We start from the raw sequence: 21,375 nt of genomic DNA, 5'->3' as shown, positions 1-21,375 counted from the left end.
GTCCATCCTGACAGGGGCAACACAGGAGGACACATGCTGGTGCAGCAGTTCCTTGGATATTTCATGACACTGACAATCAGAAAATGACTGTTTCTAACGGGTAACTTAAGTTAAAAAGAAAACCTGGAAAGGAGTTGGGTTAGCCAATCAGAAATCCCAGACAGGTCACAAGGTGTTCTGCAGATGCTGGAAATCCAGAGCAACACACAAAATGCTGGAGGAACTCAGCAGGTCAGATAACTTAGAACCATAGAACACTACAGCACAATACAGGCCCTTCAGCCCTCCATGTTGTGCCAACCCATATAATCCTTAAATAAAAGTACTAATCCCACACTATCCATAACCTTCCATTTTTCTTTCATCCATGTGCCTGTCCAAGAGGCTCTTAAATACCCCTAATGTTTTAGCCTCCACCACCATCCCTGGCAAGTCATTCCAGGCACTCACAACCCTCTGTGTAAACCCTGATGTCTTCCCTAAACTTCCCTCCCTTAATTTTGTACATATGCCCTCTAGTGTTTGCTATTGGTGCCCTGGGAAACAGGTACTGACTATCCATCCTATCTATGCTTCTCATAATCTTGTAGACCTCTAACAAATCCCCTCTCATTCTTCTATGCTCCAAAGAGAAAAGTCCCAGCTCTGCTAACCTTGCTTCATATGACTTGTTCTCCAAACCAGGCAACATCCTGGTAAATCTCCTTTGCTTTTCTCACCTCTATGGAAAGAAATCTCTTAGACCAGGGGTTTGCAACTTTTTTTATGCCATGCACTCTAACTATTAACCAAGGAGTCTGTGAACTCCAGTTTGGGAACCCCTGCCTTAGAGGGATGTCTATCCTGAAGAAGCTTCCCTCCTTTCCTTGGGAGTTCAGTGAGACACTTCCTCACTGCTATGCCCCCATTATTTCAGCTGTAGACAGTTTGTGCTGCTCCAACTTTCTTATCCTGTGTTCTGTCCTTGCCTTTCCAGTCTAAATGAAGGATCTCAACACCAACCTTGACTGTTTAAAATTTTCTTAGATGCTGCCTGACCTGCTGAGTTCCTCCAGCATTTTGTGTGTTTTGTTTAACCTGAAGAGTTGGGTTTGCTGATTGGATTCTCAAGCCTAATCTGTTATTTAGTGTCTTGGCTGATCTGGTTGTGGCTTTAACTACAGCTTTCTGCCCCTTCCCCACATCTGGCAGAGTTTATTGTCATGTGCACAGATACAGTAAGGCACATGAACAATGGAAAGTAACTGGGGCAGCATCACAGACATAGACCCTAATTCTCCATAGATTGTCACCAGAAACCCAATCCCTCGCTACTCAACTACACTCACCCCAACTGCAACCTCACAAATATGGTATATGCACAGTGGAAACAATTGTATCCTAACTCTGTTTTCTATTGGTTAAACAACTATTGGTACATCACCCCAACTCTATACATCCTTATCTTATGGATAAGTCTTTTATGTAGCACCTTATCTAACTCCTTCTGGAAATCCAAGTAAATAACATCCATCTGTTCCCCTCTATCCACTGCACTCATTATATCCTGAAAGAACTTCAGCAAGTTTGCCAAACAGGACCTGCCTTTGCTGAATCCATGCTGTGTCTGCCCGATGGATCCACTTCCTTCCAGATGCCTCGCTATTTCTTCCTTAATTATAGCTTCAAGCATTTTCCCAACTACAAATGTTAAACCTAACTGGCCTATAGATACTTTTTTTTTGCCTACATCCTTTTATGAACAGTGGCGTGACATTCGCCATCTTCCAATCCACCAGGACTTGCCCAGAGACCAGAGAATTTTGGTAAATTATCACCAAAACCTCTACTATAACTTCTGTCATTTCTTTTAGTACCCTGGGATGCATTCCATCAGAACCAGGGGACTTGGCTATCTTTAGGTCCATAAGTTAACTCAGCACTATCTTTTTAGTGATCGCTATTGTATCGAGATCCTCACCTCACATTGCATTCATAACATTTATCTTTTGGATGTTAGATGTGTCCCCCAGTATGAAGACACACAAAATAGTCATTCAAAGCCTCTGTCATTTCCTCATGACCCAATATCAATTCCCCCTTCTCATCCTCCAAGGGACCTATGTTCACTTTAGCCATTCTTTTCCGCTTTATATAATTAGAAAATCTTTTACTATCCGTTTTTATGTTTTGCGCTAGTTTATTTTCATAATCTCACTTCCCTTTCTTTATTGCTCACTTTGTGTTACTTTGTTGCTTTTTAAAATTTTCCCAATCTTCCAGTTTCCCATTGCTCTTGGTGACTTTTTATGCATGATTTTTAGTTTGATGCTTTTTATCACCCTGTTGAATGTTGTTTTTGTTGCATGTGTGCCAACACACCACGGCAAGTTCCTAATACATGTAAATGTATATGGTGAACAAAGTTGATGCTTCCTTGATCCTTGAAACCCATGTGGTCATGGGAACAATGTATAAAGCTCTTACCGACCCTGCAGGAATTGAACTCCATTCGGTAATCACTGGCACTAGTGACACGCCGACTGCTAGTCTACAATGCCACTCTAACCATGATTTCAGAATAGACAGTTAGCACAAAACTGAATACCTGTGGTTCTTCACTAATTCCTGTCTGTTAGTCTGATGCTGATCTTTGCATCTGCATATCTGTTTCATGCAGTTTGGAAGGACATTAAGTTTGAGTGGGATCTGGGAACCCTCTGAGGCCTCATCACATATTCCAACCATTTTATATAGAAAGGACAGGCAGGTGGGCAGAGGGGGTGGGTGGCTCTCGTGGTGAGGAATGAAATTCAGTCCCTTGTGAGGGGTGACATAGAATCAGGAGATGTAGAGTCAGTATAGATAGGACTCAGAAATTGTAAGGGCAAAAAGTCCCAAATGGGTGTTACCTACAGGTCCCCAAACAGTAGCCTGGATATGGGGTGCAAGTTGAATCAAGAGTTAAAATTGTCATGTCGCAAAGGTAATGATATGGTTGTTATGGGGGATTTCAACATGCAGGCAGACTGGGAAAATCAGGTTCGTACTGGACCCCAAGAAAGGGAGTTTGTGGAGTGCCTCTGAGATAGATTCTTAGAGCAGCTTGTACTGGAGCCTATCAGAGAGAAGGCAATTCTGGATTTAGTGTTGTGTAATGAACCAGATTTGATAAGGGAACTCGAGGTAAATGAGCCATTAGGAGGTTTTGACCATAATATGTTAAGTTTTAATCTACAATTTGAGAAGGAGAAGGGAAAATCGGAAGTGTCAATATTACAGTTGAACAAAGGGGACTATGGAGCCGTGAGGGAGGAGCTGGCCAAAGTTGACTGGAAAGATAACCTAGCAGGGATGACAGTGGAACAACAATGGCAGGTATTTCTGGGAATAATGCAGAAGGTGCAGGATCAGTTCATTCCAAAGAGGAAGAAAGATTCTAAGGGGAGTAAGGGGCTGACAAGGGAAGTCAAGGACGGTATAAAATAAAAGAGAAGTATAACATAGCAAAGATGAGTGGGAAGCCAGAGGATTGGCAAACTTTTAAAGAGCAACAGAAGATAACTAAAAAGGCAATTAGGGGAGAAAAGATGAGGTATGAAGGTAAGTTAGCCAAGAATATAAAGGAGGACAGTAAAAGCTTCTTTAGGTATGTGAAGAGGAAAAAATTAGTTAAGACCAAAGTTGGGCCCTTGAAGACAGGAACGGGTGAATTTATTATGGGGAACAAGGAAATGGCAGACGAGTTGAACAGGTACTTTGGATCTGTCTTCACTGGGGAAGACACACACAATCTCCCAGATGTAATAGTGGCCAGAGGACCTAGGATAAAGGATGAACTGAAGGAAATTCACATTAGGCTGAAAATGATGTTGGGTAGACTGATGGGACTGAAGGCTGATAAATCCCCAGGGCCTGATGGAGTGCATCCCAGGGTACTTAAGGAGGTGGCTCTAGAAATTGTGGATGATTTGGTAATCATTTTCTAATGTTCTATAGATTCAGGATCCATTCTTGTGGATTGGAGGGTAGCTAATGTTACCCCACTTTTTAAGAAAGGAGGGAGAGAGGAAACAGGGAATTATTGACCAGTTAGCCTGACCAGTGGTGGAGAAGATGCTGGAGTCAATTATAAAAGATGAAATAGTGGCACATTTGGCTAGCAGTAACAGGATTGGTCTGAGTCAGTATGGATTTACAAAGAGGAAATCATGCTTGACTAATATTCTGGAATTTTTTGAGGATGTAACTACTTCCACTTTGGAAGCAGGAACAAGAGGGCAGAATATTGTCTGAACGGTGTAGAGTTAGGTAAGGGAGAAATGCAAAGAGACCTAGGAGTCCTAGTTCATCAGTCAATGAAGGTGAATGAGCAAGTGCAACAGGCAGTGAAGAGGGCAAATGGAATGTTGGCCTTTGTTACAAGGGGAATTGAATACAAGAGCAAGGATGTTCTTTTGCATTTGTACAGGGCCCTGGTGAGACCACACCTGGAATCTTGTGTACAGTTTTGGTCTCCAGGTTTAAGGAAGGACATTCTGGCAATTGAGGAAGTGCAGCGTAGATTCACTAGGTTGATTCCTGGGATGGCAGGGCTGTCTTACGCAGAGAGATTGGAGAGATTGGGCTTGTACACGCTGGAATTGAGGAGATTGAGAGGGGATCTGATTGAAACGTTTAAGATAATTAAAGGATTTGATAGGATTGAGGCAGGAAATATGTTCCAGATGTTGGGAGAGTCCAGTACCAGAGGGCATGGATTGAGAATAAGAGGTCGGTTATTTAAAACAGAGTTGAGGAAGAGCTTCTTCTCCCAGAGAGTTGTGGAGGTGTGGAATGCACTGCCTCGGAAGACGGTGGAAGCCAATTCTCTGGATGCTTTCAAGAAGGAGCTGGATAGATATCTGATGGATAGGGGAATCAAGGGATATGGGGACAAGGCAGGGACTGGGTATTGATAGTGAATGATCAGCCATGATCTCAGAATGGCGGTGCAGACTGGAGGGGCCGAATGGTCTACTTCTGCACCTATTGTCTATTGAAAATGGACAAGGCAGCGTCAGTGGATGTAGTGTACCTGGACTTTCAGAAAGCCTTTGAAAAGGTCCCACATAGGAGATTCGTGGGCAAAATTAGAGCACATGGTTTTGGGGGCAGGGTATTGACATGGATAGAAAATTGGTTGGCAGACAGGAACCAAAGAGTAGGGATTAACGGGTCCCTTTCAGAATGGCAGGCAGTGACTAGTGGGGTACCGCAGCTGTTTACAATATACATTAATGATTTAGATGAAGGGGTTAAAAGTAACATTAGCAAATTTGCAGATGACGCAAAGCTGGGTGGCAGTGTGAAATGTGAGGAGAATGTTATGAGAATGCAGGGTGACTTGGACAGGTTGGGTGGGTGGGCAGATGCATGGCAGATGCAGTTTAATGTGGATAAATATGAGGTTATCCACTTTGGTGGCAAGAACAGGAAGGCAGATTACTAGCTGAATGATGTCAAGTTAGGAAAAGGGGAAATATGAGATCAAGGTGTCCTTGTTCATCAGTCACCAAGTAAGCATGCAGGTACACCAGGCAGTGAAGAAAGCTAATGGCATGCAGGCTTTTATAACAAGAGGAATTGAGTATAGGAGTAAAGATGTCCTTCTGCAGCTGTACAGGGCCCTGGTGAGACCCCACCTGGAGTATTGTGTGCAGTTTTGGTCTCCAAATTTGAGGAAGGACATTCTTGCTATTGAGGGAGCGCAGCGCAGGTTCATGAGGTTAATTCCCGAGATGGTGAGACTGTCATATGTTGAAAGATTGGAGTGACTGGAATTTAGAAGAATGAGAGGGGATCTGATTGAAACATAAGATTATAAAGGAATTGAACACGCTAAAGGAAGGAAACATGTTCCCGATGTTGGGGGAGTCCAGAACTAAAGGCCACAGTTTAAGAATAAGGGGTAGGCCATTTAGAACGGAGTTGAGGAAAAACTTTTTCACCCAGAGTTGTGGGTCTGTGGAATGCTCTGCCTCAGAAGGCAGTGGAGGCCAATTCTCTGGATGCTTTCAAGAAAGAGTTAGAAAGAGCTCTTAAAGATAGCGGGGTCAAGGGATGTGGAGAGAAGGCAGGAACGGGGTACTGATTGTGTATGATCAGCCATGATCACATTGAATGGCGGTGCTGGCTCAAAGGGCCAAATGGCCTACTCCTATACCTATTGTCTATACTCTGATGAAGGCTAGGAAAAGTACCTACAGGAAAGATGTCAATATGATTAAAGGAGTTCAGAGAAAATTTACAAAGATTTTGCCAAAACCTTTACAGTGCTTCATGAAACTAGTGTGCAAAATGCCTGATAATTCCTGCATTTCCCAAAGCCATAATTAATGTCAGGGTCTCCTGCATCACAGAGACAGACAGACATACTTTATTGATCCCGACGGAAACTGGGTTTCGTTACAGCCGCACCAACCAAGAATAGTGAAGAAATATAGCAATATAAAACCATGAATAATTAAATAAGTTAATTATGCCAAGTAATAATTAAATTATAAGTTAATCATGCCAAGTGCATGCCAACTCCAAGAAAGGAGATGTAATCAGTTTATTTCTAGGACATTGTCCCTCAGCACCAGGGTACAGAGAAAATTTACCATAATGTTGCCAGGACGAGGATCAAATAGGTTAGGACTTTATTCCCAAGAACATAGATGAAAGAGGAGATTTTGTAGAGGTATACAAAATTGAGGGGTACAGATAGGGTAAATGCAAGCAGGCTTCTTCAACTGAGGTTGGCTGAGACTAGAACAAGAAAGAAGTAATGGGTTTAGTGTGAAAGGTGAAATATTTAAGGGGAACATGAAGGAAAATTTCTTCACTCAGAGGGTGTCGAGGGTGTGGAGCGAGCTCTCAGCAGAACTGGTGAATGCAGATTTGATTTCAACATTTAAGAGAAGTTTGGATAGGTAGGGGTATGGAGGTTTATCCAGGGGCAGGTCAATGGGGCTAGGCAGAACAACAGTTTGATGGGGTAAAGGGCCTATTTCTGTGTTGTACTGTTCTATGACTCTTTATCTAAGGATTTATAAACTCTGCTCCACAATGGGAGGTGTCGCAAATGAACTGTGTTCTCTCTGTAGGAAGGAATGGTCTAGGATGTTGAAGCTGAAGATTTTGAACACCATTGCGCCTTCCTACTTCCTTGCAGTCTCCATTACCACCCTGATCCTTCAGAGCTTTGTCTTCATTCCCACCATCTTTGCTGATGACTTCCGCCGCCCCTGGTCCCACTGCGGCTTCCATTTTACCTTCTTCCTCTACGTGTCAGTGAACGTCCTGGGCAACTACTTCCTGATTCTGTGGTACCCTTCGGAGAGCCTCCAGAGCAGCAGAGTGCCCAGTGAGAGCAGCCCTGCACTGCAGCCAGGCAGTCACTTCTGTAAACTCTGCAGTAAGGTCATCCTGAAGCGAGACCATCACTGCTTCTTCACCGCCAACTGCATAGGCAACAGGAACATGCGCTACTTCCTCATGTTCGGCTGGTACACCTCCATTGTTTGCCTCTACTCCCTGGTGATAGGTGTGGCCTACTTGAGCATTGAATACCATCTCTCCTTCGAGAATCCCCTCACCTTCCTCACCCTCCTCCCTCTCTCCTTCTTTCACTTTTTCTTCAGTATGATCCCATCTTTCCAGCTATTCCTTGTCCTCATGCTCTACATCTGGCTGGGCATTGGACTCACCTGTGCTGGCTTCTGTTGCCAACAGATCCTGCTGGTAGCTCGGGGCCGAACTTGGTACCACCTGAAGAAGGGGTTGCCCGCAGTTCGTTGCACTCCATGGGGGGTTAATCTCCAGGATGTATTCGGGAAGCGTTGGTTACTGGGATTCTTCTTCCCAATTCCAACAGTACATGTGGATCCAAAGGATAAATAAAACTGAATTTCCATCAATCTTCCTGCTTCCCCAAACCCACTGTACAGAATTCCCAAGAATTTCCACTTCCCCAAACCCACTGTGCAGAATTCCCAATGATCTCCTGGTTTCCTAAGCCCAATGATTTGGATTTATACATCAATATTCAGAATTTCTGATGTTTCCTGCCATTTGAGCTCTTCCAGCCTAATGAGCTGCACCACCCAAAATTTCACCTACTTAACCCTAGCTGGACAATTTACAATGACCCATTAACCCACTAACTGGAATATCTTTGGACTGTGGGGGGTGGGGGGGAACTGGAGCATTCAGAGAAAACCCAAGCAGTTGCAGGAAAATGTACAAATTCCTTGCAGGAGATGCACTCTGAACTTCAATGTCCCATGTTGTGTTAGCGTTGCATTAACTACAAAGCTGCAGTGGTGTCCTACTAATTAAAATGTTTAAATACTACTTAAAATTGTACCAAACTAACTAAAATTAGCAATGAAATGCTCAACTAACTAATCCCTTATGCCTAACATACTTCACTGTCTACTGCACCACTAGTTTGGGAGTTATCCTTCACTATCTACATCCCCTCCTCAATCCACCAACAACTCAGGCTCATGTCTCACTCACCCTTTCTCTTTACACTGATCATCTCCCCTCTGCACTCTCAGTCCTGATGAACCTGCAAAATCAACGACCCCATTTCCATCACAGATGCTGACTGAGCTACTTGTTCCTCCAGCAGACTGTTTGTTGCATAGGGTATCCACGTCCCTTTGAACACCAATTCTTTTCAGCCTCCCTGATGTTTGAGTTTATAGTTTTTCTACCAAAATGGATGAACTTATATTTTTCCACATTATATTCAATCTGACACATCCTTGACCTGTCAATATACCTTCTAATCCTGTCTGCATCCTTCTCAAAGCCCAGATCACAATGAAACAACCAAAATGGCTGCTACTCGAGAGGTTTCCTCTCTTTGATATGATAGCCCTCCTGGCTAGACCTGTCAGTAATAAAAAACATTTAACCTTACCTTGCTCAGCCTTACTTGATCTGTCCATAACTCTCTGAAAGTGATGCACAAGTAGATAGGATGGTAAAGAAGGCATGGTAAAATAAGATGGTAAATTAGGGTACAGAATCTAAAAGTCTGCATATAAAGTTGCAACTTTACAAAACACTTGGTAGACTACACTGTGTCCAGTTCTAGACACTATAGGAAGGAAGTGGTTTCACTGGAGATTCACTAGGATGATATCTGAAATGCACTGTGTGCAGTTCAATGCAGAACTACACTGTGCACAGTTCTGGTCACCAGGGGAAGGAAGTGGTTTCACTGGAAATTCACCAGGACTATGTCTAAACTACACTGTGTGTAGTTCTATACAGGACTAACCCTAACCCTATACAGAACTACACTGTGCACAGTTCTGGTCACCAGGGGAAGGAAGTGGTTTCACTGGAGAGAGTAGAAAGTCACCAGGATGATGCCTGAAATGGAAGACTTTAATAGACAATAGGTGCAGAAGTAGACCATTCGGCCCTTTGAGCCTGCACCACCATTCTGAGATCATGGCTGATCATCTACTATCAATACCCAGTTCCTGCCTTGTCCCCATATCCCTTGATTCCCTATCCATAAGATACCTATCTAGCTCCTTCTTGAAAGCATCCAGAGAATTGGCCTCCACTGCCTTCTGAGGCAGTGCATTCCAGACCCCCACAACTCTCTGGGAGAGGAAGTTTTTCCTTAACTCTGTCCTAAATGACCTACCCCTTAATCTCAAACCATGCCCTCTGGTACTGGACTCTCCCAGCATCTGGAACATATTTCCTGCCTCTATCTTGTCCAATCCCTTAATAATCTTATATGTTGCAATCAGATCCCCTCTCAATCTCCTTAATTCCAGCGTGTACAAGCCCAGTCTCTGTAGATATAGGGAGAGATTCGACAGGCTGGGCTTTTTTCCCTGGAGTGAAGGAGGCCAAGGGGTGACCTGACAGACATTTATAAAATTAGATGATGACTTGTCAAATGACAATGACTTTCCAATTCTGTGGGAAGTAGTAGAAGCAGCCATAAGATAGCTGAAGAATGGGAAAGCTGCAGGAATAGTCAACATCCTGACTGAGCTGATAAAACATGGAGGAGAGACAGTGATAGCCATCCTCACCAATATCTGTTACAAAATCTGGCAGACTGGGCAATGGCCAACACCCTGGACAAAATCACTCATCATCACTCTCCCCAAGAAAGGGAACTTACAGCAGTGCCAGAATTATAGAACTATAAGTTTTATCAACCATACGAGCAAAGTGATGTTGAAAGTAATCTTGAACAGACTGAAACCACAGCAGAAGAAAAATCACCAAAGAGCAAGCTGGATACAAAATTGGAAGTAGTACAAGAAAACAGATATTCAATCTCCGAGTACCGTGCGAGAAATCTTCCATGTGTTCATAGACTTCAAGAAGGCATTCAATAGGGTGTGACATGATGCACTCTGGGCCACAATGAAGAGATACAACCTGGGCCAGAAGCTGATCCAAACCATCAAGCAGGTCTTCACCAAAGCTGGCAATGTGGTACTTGTTCAAGGCACAGTTGCAGAGTGGTTCCACACATTCGTTGGAGTCCAACAAGGCTGCCTCCTTTCACCTACGCTATTCAACATTTTTCTGGAGCAAGTAATGACAGATGCCCTGGAAGATCATATTGGCACCGTCAGCATCAGAGGACAGATCATAATCAACTCAGGTTCGTTGATGAGCTGGCAGGAAGTGAGGATAAATTGCCTTGCCTTGTGAACCATCTGGACGATACATCAAGCAGATATGGCATGGAGATCAGCACAGAGAAAACCAAGCTGATGAGACACGGTGAGGAGTCAATCATGACAAAGGTCACAGTGAGTGGACAAGGTCTAGCTTACTGTCAAAGGGTTAAGGTTCTTAGTGCCATCATCAATCAAAAAGGATCAAAGCCTGAAGTCCTTACAAGGACAGTCTAGACAACTGCAACTCTGACTAAACTAAAATCATTCTGGAGAGACAATAACACCGTTAACAGATCCAAGTTAAAACTCTTGCATGTACTTCTGCTCTCTGTCTTCTTGTATGCATCCAGATCCTGGACGTCTCCTCAGTATCTCCTATACAGACCATGTCTCAAACAACAATGTTTAAAGAAGCATCACCCATCACATGAGACACTATGAAGATCTACGGTCCACAGTAAAGAAGAGGAACTGAGATGGTATGGCCACATAACAAGGTCAAGGTGACTTTCAAAGATCATTCTTCAGGGAACAGTGCAGGGGAAAAGAAAAATGGGCAGACAGGGGAAGAAATGGGCAGACAACACTGTAGAGTGGACTGGAGAGTACTTTGCTGCAACCCAGGCACTCACCCATAACCATGAGAGATGGAGGCAACTGGTGCAGTGTTCATCTGTACAGCGCCCCTATGACCCTGGTTGGTTGTGGGATCTGTAACCATAGGGATAGGAGAGCTGATCTGAATCTTTTCTCTACAGTCAAGCATATCCTAAATATGAAGGCAAATATTTCAGGTGAGAAGGGAAAAACATAAAGGCAATTTCAGAGGCAAGATTTGTTTTTTTACACAGAGACTTGCTGCCAGGGGACCTGGTAGAGTCAGACACAACTATTGAGTTTATTTAAATAGACAACATATAGAAGAATGAGGACTCTGTCTTCTCATTTCTGGTGAATATGAGCCTATAGAGGCTAATCCCGCTTTATATACCAGCATTTTCATTCCAGGAATCGTGGCAAGACAAATGTGCAGATCAATACAGGACAATTAAAGGTAAATTATTTGAGTGTTGAATGGTGCTTTGTAACAGCTAATGATAGTAATTCTAGTCTGTTGGAGAAGTATACAACATAGGAACAACTCCTACTGCCCATCATGTTGTGCTGAACAGGGGCTTGAAGGGTCTCGGCCCAAAATGTCCATTGTTTATTCTCCTCTATAGATGCTGTCTAACTTGTTGAGTTCCTCTGGCATTTTGTGTGTGTTGCTGATGACAACTAATACCTGCTGCCTGCACAATGTCCATATCCCTCCATTCTCTGCTCATCCACGTGCCTGCGTGTGAACCTCTTAAGTATCCTTAATGTATCTGCCTCCTCCACCATCCCATCCCAGGCAACATATTCCAGGCACCCACCACTCTAACAAAACTTGCCCTGAACATCTCCTTTCAACTTAACCCCTCTCGCCTTAAATGTAAGCCTTTAATATTAGATATTTCAATCTTGGGCTAAATATACTATATGTCTACTCTATGCCTTCATAATCTTATAAACTACAATCAGATCTCCCTCAGACTCTGCCACTCCAGGGAAAACAACCCAAGTGTGTCCAAACTCTCATTATAACACATACTCTCTAATCCAGGCAGCATACTGGTAAACCTCTTCTTCACCCTCTGCAAAGCCACAACATCCTTCCAGAACAGTGTGCAAAATTCCAGATGCAGCCTAACCAGAGTTTATAAAGCTGCAACATAACTTCCTGACTTTTGAACTCAAAGTCTCAACTAATAAAGGCAAGCATGTCATATGCCTTTTTAATCATCCTACAAAGCTGTGTAGTGGCTTTCAGGGAGCTATGAATTGGAACCCCGTGATTTCTCTGTTTATCAACACCGTTAAGGATCTTGAATTTGAATTGAATTTCGGTTTATTGTAATTTAGAAACCACAGCTGCAATGTAGTTAAAAAATGAAACAACGTTCCTCCAGAATGATATCACAAAAGCACACGACAAAACAGACTACACCAGAAAATCCACATAACGTTTGGCAATCCCCAATCCAGAGTCCGGAGAGGTTGCTGCATATTAATATCGCACAACCATCTTAGCGTGTTCACCAGAAAGGAGCTCCAAATCCACCAGACAAAACAAGACTACCCAGACACACCAAGTCAGGAGACTAACTCTACCACCCAACAAACCAAAAACTAAAGCTACAAGACCTACACAAAACCACGTTGTTACATATAGTTATAGTTAACATATAGTTACAACGGTGCAAACAATACCATAATTGATAAAAAAAAGACCATGGGCACAGTAAAAATAGTCCAAAGATGTTAAAAGACTAAGTTTGAAAGAAACCACCATGCAGTTTCCACAAGTCCTCAGGGTTCCGAGAGACTCGCGGGAGGTAGAAGGGAATAACCCTCTATGGACTTCCACAGCGCTGCCGGATTCAGCCTCACAGACGCAGCACACAATGAAAATACCGCTGGACTCAGCCTTGCAGATGCAGCACACGGTGAAAGTGCCCTGATCGCAGCGGACTCCGAGTCCGTTGAACCTCCAAGCCTCCGACCATCCCCTCCAGCACAGCCTCTCTGAGCACCATCCTCTGCTGAGCACACTACGACGCCCCCGCAGCCGGCCATCGGCAACGTGACCCCAAGGACTGAGGGCCTGTTCTTCCCAGCAGAGACCCGGACCTCACAGCAGCAGCAGCAACGAAGAAGGCCTTCCTGGAGATTTCCAGATGTTCCTCTATGCTCCCATGCTCATTTTTCATCAGATTGGGATTGTGCATGGCATCCCACTTGACAAATAACAGATATCAACTCCGGAGAGGCTGCTGCAAACTAGTTCACGCAGCCACCTTGAAGCATCATTCAAGATTTTGTCCCTATACATTAGATCTCCCAAAATACAATATCTCACATCCGTCCAGATTAAACTTGATCTACCATTTCTCCATCTATCTGTACTGACCTATAACTCATTACTGATCTGCATCCCTTTGGGAAACGATATCCACAGATCATCTGCAAATTTACTAACCCATCCATCTACATTTTCATCCATGTCACTTATATACAGCAGAGGTCCCAGTAGAACACCACTAATCACAGACCTCCAGCTCGAATAAGTCCCTTTGATCACTAACCTCCATCTTCTATCGGCAAGCCAGCTTTGAATCCGGTTGGCCAATTCACCTTGGATCACATGCATCTTAATCTTCTGCAAGAGCCTTCCATGAGGGATGAGCCAACACTTTACTGAGATGCAAGTAGACAATATCCAGAGCTCTACCTTCATTAGGCACTTCCTTGAAAAACCATTAAAATCGAAGCCAAAGTTGAGTTTATTGTCATGTTTACAAGATCACAAGATGTTGTATGCACAGATGCAACACAAACTCACTATCAGCAGCCTCACAGGCATAAAGCATCAGATATGCAGTAGAGTTATAGGGTCCTAGGAAAGTACAGCTCTGAAATGGACCCTTCAGCCCATCTAAACTACCTACTCCCATTGACCTGCATTGGGATCATAGCCCTCCATATCCCTACCATCCAAACTTCTCTTAAACATTGAAATCAAGCTTGCAAGCACCACTTGTGCTGGCAACCCATTTCACACTTTCAGGACCCCCGAGTGAAGAAATTTCCTCTCATGTTCACCTTAAACTTTTCACCTTTCACCCTTAACCCATGACCTCTGGTTGTGGTCCCACCCAGGCTCAGTGGAAAAACCCTGCTTGCATTAACCCTATCTATACTCTTCATAATTTTGTATACCTCTATCAAATCTTCTTTCATTCTTCTATATTCCAAGAAATAAAGGCCAGTATTCATAAAACAAGCACAAACATATACATTTTATAAGAAAAAAAAACACAGAACTAGGACAAAATAATACAAACAGGAGAAAATCTGCAGATACTGGAAATGCAAGCAATACACATAAAATGCTGGAGGAACTCAGCAGGCCAGGCAGCATCTATTGAAAAAAAATACAGTTGACATTTCGGGCTGAAACCCTTCAGCAGGACTGGAGAAAAAAAGCTGAGGAATAGATTTAAAAGGGGAGATGATAGGCGAAACCAGAAGGGAGAGGGATGAAGTAAAGAGCAGGGAAGTTGATTGGTGAAAAAGGCAGGAGGCCATGGAAGAAAGAAAAAGGGTGAGGAGTGTCAGAGGGAGGTGATGGACAGGCTAGAAGATAAGGTGAGAGAGGGGATGGGGGATGGTGAAGGAGAGCAGATGTGGGGGCATTACTGGAAGTTTGAGAAATTGATGTTCATGCCATCAGGTTGGAGGCTACCCAAATGGAATATAAGGTGTTGTTCCTCCAACCTAAATGTGGGCTCATCCCGACAGTGGAGGACCCCATGGATGGACATATCGGAATGGGAATGGGAAGTGGAATTAAAACAGGTGGCCACTGGGAGATCCCATTTGTTCTGGCGGATGCAGCGTAGATGCTCGGCGGTGGTCTCCCAATCAACGTCGGGTCTCGGCGATATACAGGAGGCTACACCAGGAGCACTGGACACTGTATATGACCCCAACAGAATCACAGGTGAAGTGTCGCCTCACCTGGAAGGACTGTTTGGGGCCTGAATGGTAGTGATCGAGGAGGTGTAGGGGCAGATGTAGCACTTGTTCTGCTTGCAAGGATAAGTGCCAAGAGGGAGATTAGTGGGGAGGGATGAATGGACAAGGGAGCAATCACTGCGGAAAGTGCAGGGGAGGGAAAGATATGCTTGGTGGTGGGATCTCATTGGAGAAGGTGAAGAAAAAACATAAAATCCATTTTGATACAAAATTATCAAAATAGTCACTATAAAAGTACAAAAGGTCACTATGGTACCAGTTGGTTCAAGAACACAGTGGTTGAAGGAATTAACTGTTCTTGAACCTGGTGGTGTGGGAATTCAGTCTTCTGAACTTCTTGCCCAACAATAGTAGCGAGAAGATGGCACAGGTTGAATGGAGAGTGTCTTTGACTGCCTTCTTGAGACAGTGCCTCCTGTAAATACCACCAATGATAGGGAGGGGGCGTACCTGTGACGTATTGGGCAGAGTCCAGTAACCAACTCATCAAATTAGTAAAACACAATTTGACCATAATCAGTTCATAAGTCCACATAGTTCATAATCAGGCCATGGTTTTCCAAATACTCATAAATCCTATCCCTAAAAATCCTCTTGCCTACCACTCACACGAGATTTACTAGCATATAATCTCCATTTCCCTTAAGCAGCAGAACAAAATTAGCAGGAATGTGTTTGACCCTGAAAAGCAGCAGATGGGTGAGAAGGTCATGATTGACACCAATATCGTGGCTTTCTTGGTCTGACCCACCAATCCACCTTCTCCCACATGGAACAATATTCCAGAGGTGACAGAGATTCTAGTGGCACTGGCTTTCCATCCAAAGATGACAACATTCAGTGTGAGACCTTGAGATGAGGTGGAAATGATGAAACTCTTTGGAAATTTTGATGCTGCTCAATTTCTCTGTCTTTGAATAAAGAGATGTGTTATAACTTGTCTCCTCTTATTTTACAAACTACAGAGAGCAGGTCATGACTCCTTCTCAATAACTCTGATCCAATCTGAGAGACCCCCTCCAGTACTAAATACCATTCCCCCTGGAGATCCTCCATCATTCCCCACCAACCTCACTGATCACCATTACTCCCCACCCTGACACCAATCAATACCCACCCAACCCTGCTGACTGCCATCACTCCCCATCCCCACACCCTTTCACTGACCCCCATCACACCACTCCTCCCTCACTGACCCTCATTAACCTCACCCCTCAATAGCCCCATCACCCTCTCACTTACTCCCATCATTCCCCAACCTCCTCACCAACACCCACTTGCCTACCAGACCCAAACACCCCACATTGACCCTCATAACACATGAACCCCATCATTCCCCACACTCCACACCAACCCCATCACTCCCCACCCCACACACTGAGACTGACACCCATCACTCCCCACCCCGCACACTCTGACACCCATCACTCCCCACCCCACACACTGAGACTGACACCCATCACTCCCCACCCCGCACACTGAGACTGACACCCATCACTCCCCACCCCGCACACTGAGACTGAACCCCATCAATCCCCACCCCCCACACCGAGCCCATCACACTCCACCCCCAACACTGACCCTGACCCCATCATTCCCCACCCCCCACATTGACCCTGATCCTCATCACTCACCATCCCACCACACTAAGACTGAACCCCATCACTCCCCAACCCCCACACCAACCCCCAACACACCCTACCCCCCCACTTGGTCCAGTGTGTTGTTTCTTCTGGTATTGCAAGTGATCTATTGATGGATTATATTCCTATACAGCTATCGATCAATAGAATCCAATACAGCTATTGAAAAGTAGAATCCTATACTGTACAGCCATCGATCAGTAGAATCGCATACAGATATCATTGTGTACATATATCAGCCAATAGAATTCTGTATTGCAATCCACCAGTAGAATCTTACTTAGTTATCACTCAATACAATCCTGTACAGCAATCGATCAATAGGTATCTATTGATCAATCTACAGAATAGGATGCAGCCATGGTCAGTACAATCCTACACAGTTATCAATCAATATCATAGTTCTATACAGCAGAAAAACAACAGAATCACATACAATCAATATAATCCTATACAGCTATCACTCATCAATCAATAGAATCCTTAACAGCTATCGATCAATAGAATCTTATACTACAATCAATCAAGAGAATCCTACAGACTATTCAATCTATACAGCTATCAATCAGTAGAATACTATATAGCTATTGATCAACGGAATCCTTTGCAGCAATCGATTAGTACAATCATATACATAGCAATTGAGCAAAAGAATCCTATACAGCAATTAATCAACACAGTCCTAAACAACTATTGATCAATACAATCCTATACAGCAATCAATCAGTACAATCCTATGCAGCTATTGATTAATAGAATCGTACACAGATAACGATCATTAGAATCCTATACAATTAATGATCAACAGAATTCTATACAGCTATCAATCAATAGAAACATATACAGCAATTGATCAGTGCAATCCTATGCAACTATCTTTCAATAGAAGGCTACACTGCGATTGATCAATAGAATAATATATAGCAATCAACCAGTAGAATCCTATACTGCTATCGATCAATAGAATCCTATACAGGAATCGACCAGTGGGATCCTATAGTGCTATTGATAAATAGAATTGTGTGATTGATATGCAGCTGTCAATCAGTACAATCCTTCACAGCTATTGATCAATAGAATCATATATAGCCATTAATGGGTAGAATCCTATCCAGCTATTGTTCAATAGAATCCTATACAGCTATCCATAAAGAGAATCCTGTACAGCTTTCATTCAAAACACCATACAGTAATTAATCAATAGAATCTGATACAGCTATCGATCAACAGATCCCTATTAAGCTACCATTCAAAATAATCCTACACACCTATCAATCAATGGAATCCTATTCACCAATTGATCAATAGAATCCTATGCAGCTGTCAATCAATAGAATCCAATACAGCAGAGGTTCCCAACCTGTAATCGATGGACCCCTACTTAATGGCACTGGTCAATGGCATAATAAAGGTGCCGTACAGCTACTGATCAGTAGAATCCTATACAGCATCAATCCTTTACTGCTATTGATCAATAGAATCCTAAACAGGTATCGACCAATGGAATCATCTGCAGCAACTGATCCATAGAATCCTTTGCCCCTATCATTGAATAGAATCCTACACACCTATCATTCATTGGAATCCTACACGTCCATCATTCATTGGAATCCTACACGTCTATCATTCATTGGAATCCTACACGTCTATCATTCATTGGAATGCTACACGTCTCTCATTCATTGGAATCCTACATGTCTCTCATTCATTGGAATCCTACACATCTATCATTCATTAGAATCCTACACTTCTATCATTCATTGGAATCCTACAGATCTATCATTCATTGGAATCCTACAGATCAATCATTCATTGGAATCCTACACGTCTATCATTCATGAGAATGCTACACGTCTATCATTCATGAGAATCCTGCACGTCTATCATTCATTGGAATGCTACACGTCTATCATTCATTGGAATCCTACACGTCTATCATTCATTGGAATGCTACACGTCTATCATTCATTGGAATGCTACACGTCTATCATTCATTGGAATCCTACATATCCATCATTCATTAGAATCCTGCACGTCTATCATTCATTAGAATCCTGCACGTCTATCATTCATTAGAATCCTGCACGTCTATCATTCATTGGAATCCTACACGTCTATCATTCTTTAGAATCCTACACATCTATCATTCATTGGAATCCTACATTTCCATCATTCATTAGAATCCTGCACGTCTATCATTCATTAGAATCCTGCACGTCTATCATTCATTGGAATCCTACACGTCTATCATTCTTTAGAATCCTACACATCTATCATTCATTGGAATCCTACACGTCTATCATTCTTTAGAATCCTACACGTCTATCATTCATTGGAATCCTACACGTCTATCAATCATTGGAATCCTACACGTCTATCATTCATTGGAATCCTACACGTCTATCATTCATTGGAATCCTACACGTCTATCATTCATTGGAATCCTACACGTCTATCATTCATTGGAATCCTACACGTCTATCATTCGTTGGAATCCTACATGTCTATCATTCGTTGGAATCCTACACGTCTATCATTCATGAGAATCCTGCACGTCTATCATTCATTGGAATCCTACACATTCATCATTCATTGGAATCCTACACGTCTATCATTCATTGGATTCCTACAGATCTATCATTCATTGGAATCCTACAGATCAATCATTCATTGGAATCCTACAGATCAATCATTCGTTGGAATCCTACAGATCAATCATTCGTTGGAATCCTACACGTCTATCATTCATGAGAATGCTACACGTCTATCATTCATTGGAATCCTGCACGTCTATCATTCATTGGAATCCTGCACGTCTATCATTCATTGGAATCCTGCACGTCTATCATTCATTGGAATCCTGCACGTCTATCATTCATTGGAATCCTACACATCTATCATTCATTGGAATCCTGCACGTCTATCATTCATTAGCATCCTGCACTTCTATCATTCATTAGCATCCTACACGTCGAACATTCATTAGAATCCTACACGACTATCATTCATTGGAATCCTACACGTCTTACATTCATTGGAATCCTACACGTCTATCATTCATTGGAATCCTGCACGTCTATCATTCATTGGAATCCTGCACGTCTATCATTCATTGGAATCCTGCACGTCTATCATTCATTGGAATCCTACACATCTATCATTCATTGGAATCCTGCACGTCTATCATTCATTAGCATCCTGCACGTCTATCATTCATTAGCATCCTACACGTCGAACATTCATTAGAATCCTACACGACTATCATTCATTGGAATCCTACACGTCTTACATTCATTGGAATCCTACACGTCTATCATTCATTGGAATCCTACACGTCTATCATTCATTGGAATCCTACACGTCTATCATTCATTAGAATCCTACACGTCTATCATTCATTAGAATCCTACACGTCTATCATTCATTAGAATCCTACACGTCTATCATTCATTAGAATCCTACACGTCTATCATTCATTGGATTCCTACACGTCGATCATTCATTGGAATCCTACACGTCGATCATTCATTGGAATCCTACACGTCTATCATTCATTGGAATCCTACACGTCGATCATTCATTGGATTCCTACACGTCGATCATTCATTGGATTCCTACACGTCTATCATTCATTGGAATCCTACACGTCTTTCATTCATTGGAGTCCTACACGTCTATCATTCATTGGATTCCTACACGTCGATCATTCATTGGAATCCTACACGTCTATCATTCATTGGAATCCTACACGTCTATCATTCATTGGAATCCTACACGTCTATCATTCATTAGAATCCTACACGTCTATCATTCATTAGAATCCTACACGTCTATCATTCATTGGAATCCTACACGTCTATCATTCATTGGAATCCTACACGTCTATCATTCATTGGAATCCTACACGTCTATCATTCATTGGAATCCTACACGTCTATCATTCATTGGAATGCTACACATCTATCATTCATTGGAATGCTACACGTCTATCATTCATTGGAATCCTACACATCTATCATTCATTAGAATCCTACACATCTAACATTCATTAGAATCCTACACATCTAACATTCATTAGAATCCTACACATCTATCATTCATTGGAATCCTACACGTCTTACATTCATTAGAATCCTACACGTCTTACATTCATTAGAATCCTATACATCTATCATTCATTGGAATACTACACGTCTATCATTCATTAGAATCCTACAAATCTATCATTCATTGGAATCCTACACGTCTATCATTCATTGGATTCCTACACGTCGATCATTCATTGGAATCCTACACGTCTATCATTCATTGGAATCCTACACGTCTATCATTCATTGGAATCCTACACGTCGATCATTCATTGGATTCCTACACGTCTATCATTCATTGGAATCCTACACGTCTTTCATTCATTGGAGTCCTACACGTCT

The 21,375-nt window shown here is 42.7% G+C and overlaps 1 protein-coding gene across 1 annotated transcript; it reads left to right on the top strand.

Moving 5' to 3' along the window:
* The first annotated feature begins 7,122 nt into the window (after positions 1–7,122).
* On the top strand, positions 7,123–7,905 carry zdhhc22 (zinc finger DHHC-type palmitoyltransferase 22). The gene has a single exon (XM_059990854.1). The coding sequence runs from the start codon at positions 7,126–7,128 to the stop codon at positions 7,903–7,905; it is 780 nt and encodes a 259-aa protein (XP_059846837.1). The 5' UTR covers positions 7,123–7,125.
* The last annotated feature ends 13,470 nt before the right edge of the window (positions 7,906–21,375 follow it).

This window comes from Hypanus sabinus, chromosome 2 (genome assembly GCF_030144855.1).
Source record: "Hypanus sabinus isolate sHypSab1 chromosome 2, sHypSab1.hap1, whole genome shotgun sequence".
NCBI classification, from domain to species: domain Eukaryota; kingdom Metazoa; phylum Chordata; class Chondrichthyes; order Myliobatiformes; family Dasyatidae; genus Hypanus; species Hypanus sabinus.
The sequence above is the reverse complement of the archived record's forward strand: the minus strand, read 5'-3'. Positions and strand labels throughout refer to the sequence as shown.